Source organism: Sinocyclocheilus grahami, unplaced genomic scaffold (assembly GCF_001515645.1).
Source record: "Sinocyclocheilus grahami isolate Dianchi unplaced genomic scaffold, SAMN03320097.WGS_v1.1 scaffold12215.1, whole genome shotgun sequence".
In the NCBI taxonomy this organism is placed as follows: domain Eukaryota; kingdom Metazoa; phylum Chordata; class Actinopteri; order Cypriniformes; family Cyprinidae; genus Sinocyclocheilus; species Sinocyclocheilus grahami.
In genome coordinates this window covers 518-1,336 of record NW_015514278.1, presented here as the reverse complement: position 1 = coordinate 1,336, position 819 = coordinate 518, and the positions used below count along the sequence as shown (strand labels likewise).

General features: G+C 49.3%; 1 protein-coding gene across 1 annotated transcript; it reads right to left on the bottom strand.

Annotated features, from left to right (window-relative positions):
* Nucleotides 1–5: 5 nt before the first annotated feature.
* Nucleotides 6–765, bottom strand: LOC107578827 (free fatty acid receptor 2-like; the record flags this gene model as incomplete). The annotated part of the gene is made up of 1 exon (XM_016264737.1): nt 6–765. A coding segment is annotated over exon 1 (760 nt), but the record flags the coding sequence as incomplete, so codon positions are not given.
* Between the last annotated feature and the right edge of the window lie 54 nt (nt 766–819).

Below are 819 nucleotides of genomic sequence, written 5' to 3'. Positions count from 1 at the left end.
TTCACTTCTCCACTCCACATTAGTGTACAAGACAAAGCCCACCACATGGGAAACATTGTAGGGTCCATAACAGACCACAAATACTCCTAAAGTGGAAAGTGCAATGGCTAACACCCTTCTTTTCCCATCAGAGGGCAAAGCAGAGTGTCTGACAAGCACTAGGCAGCGCAGTGTGCAGAATGCTGATAAAACAAGTGGCACCAGGAAGAGCAGCAGCGCCATCTCCAGGCGTAACGGCACCAGCACTTCCAACTGTTCTTGGGTGAAGTTTTCATAGCATGCTGAGACATTCTCCTCTGATAAAGACACAAAATGGCCCCCTCCTTCGACAATAAAAGCAATACCCAAGTGTACAAGCACTAAAAGCCACAAGATGGCGCTCACCAGGCAAGAGGTACGTGCCCGACGGTAGAGTTTGTAAGTTATGGGATAGGCGATACTCAGATAACGTCCCACAACGACTGCTGTGAGGATCAAACTGCTACCATAGACGAAAGAGAACAGAAAGAAGCTGTAAACTGGACAAACCGCAGCTGGAAGTGCCCAACCTTGGAGCACCGTCTCGGCCACTTTGACTGGCATCCACAACACTCGAGCCAGGTTTGCCACGCACAGGTTAAGAGCGTAGACTACGTTGGGGGTTGCACCATGTTTTCGAGCCTTACGGATGTACACGAAAAGAACGAGGAGGTTGCCGGGAAGTCCAAGCAAGAAGGTCAAGATGTAGACCAACAATGAGACGAAGCTGGACGCAGTCAACTCCATGTCAGATCAGTTTGTCGATTCGTAGCTCACCTAGATCAGTTAACTAATGCCTCC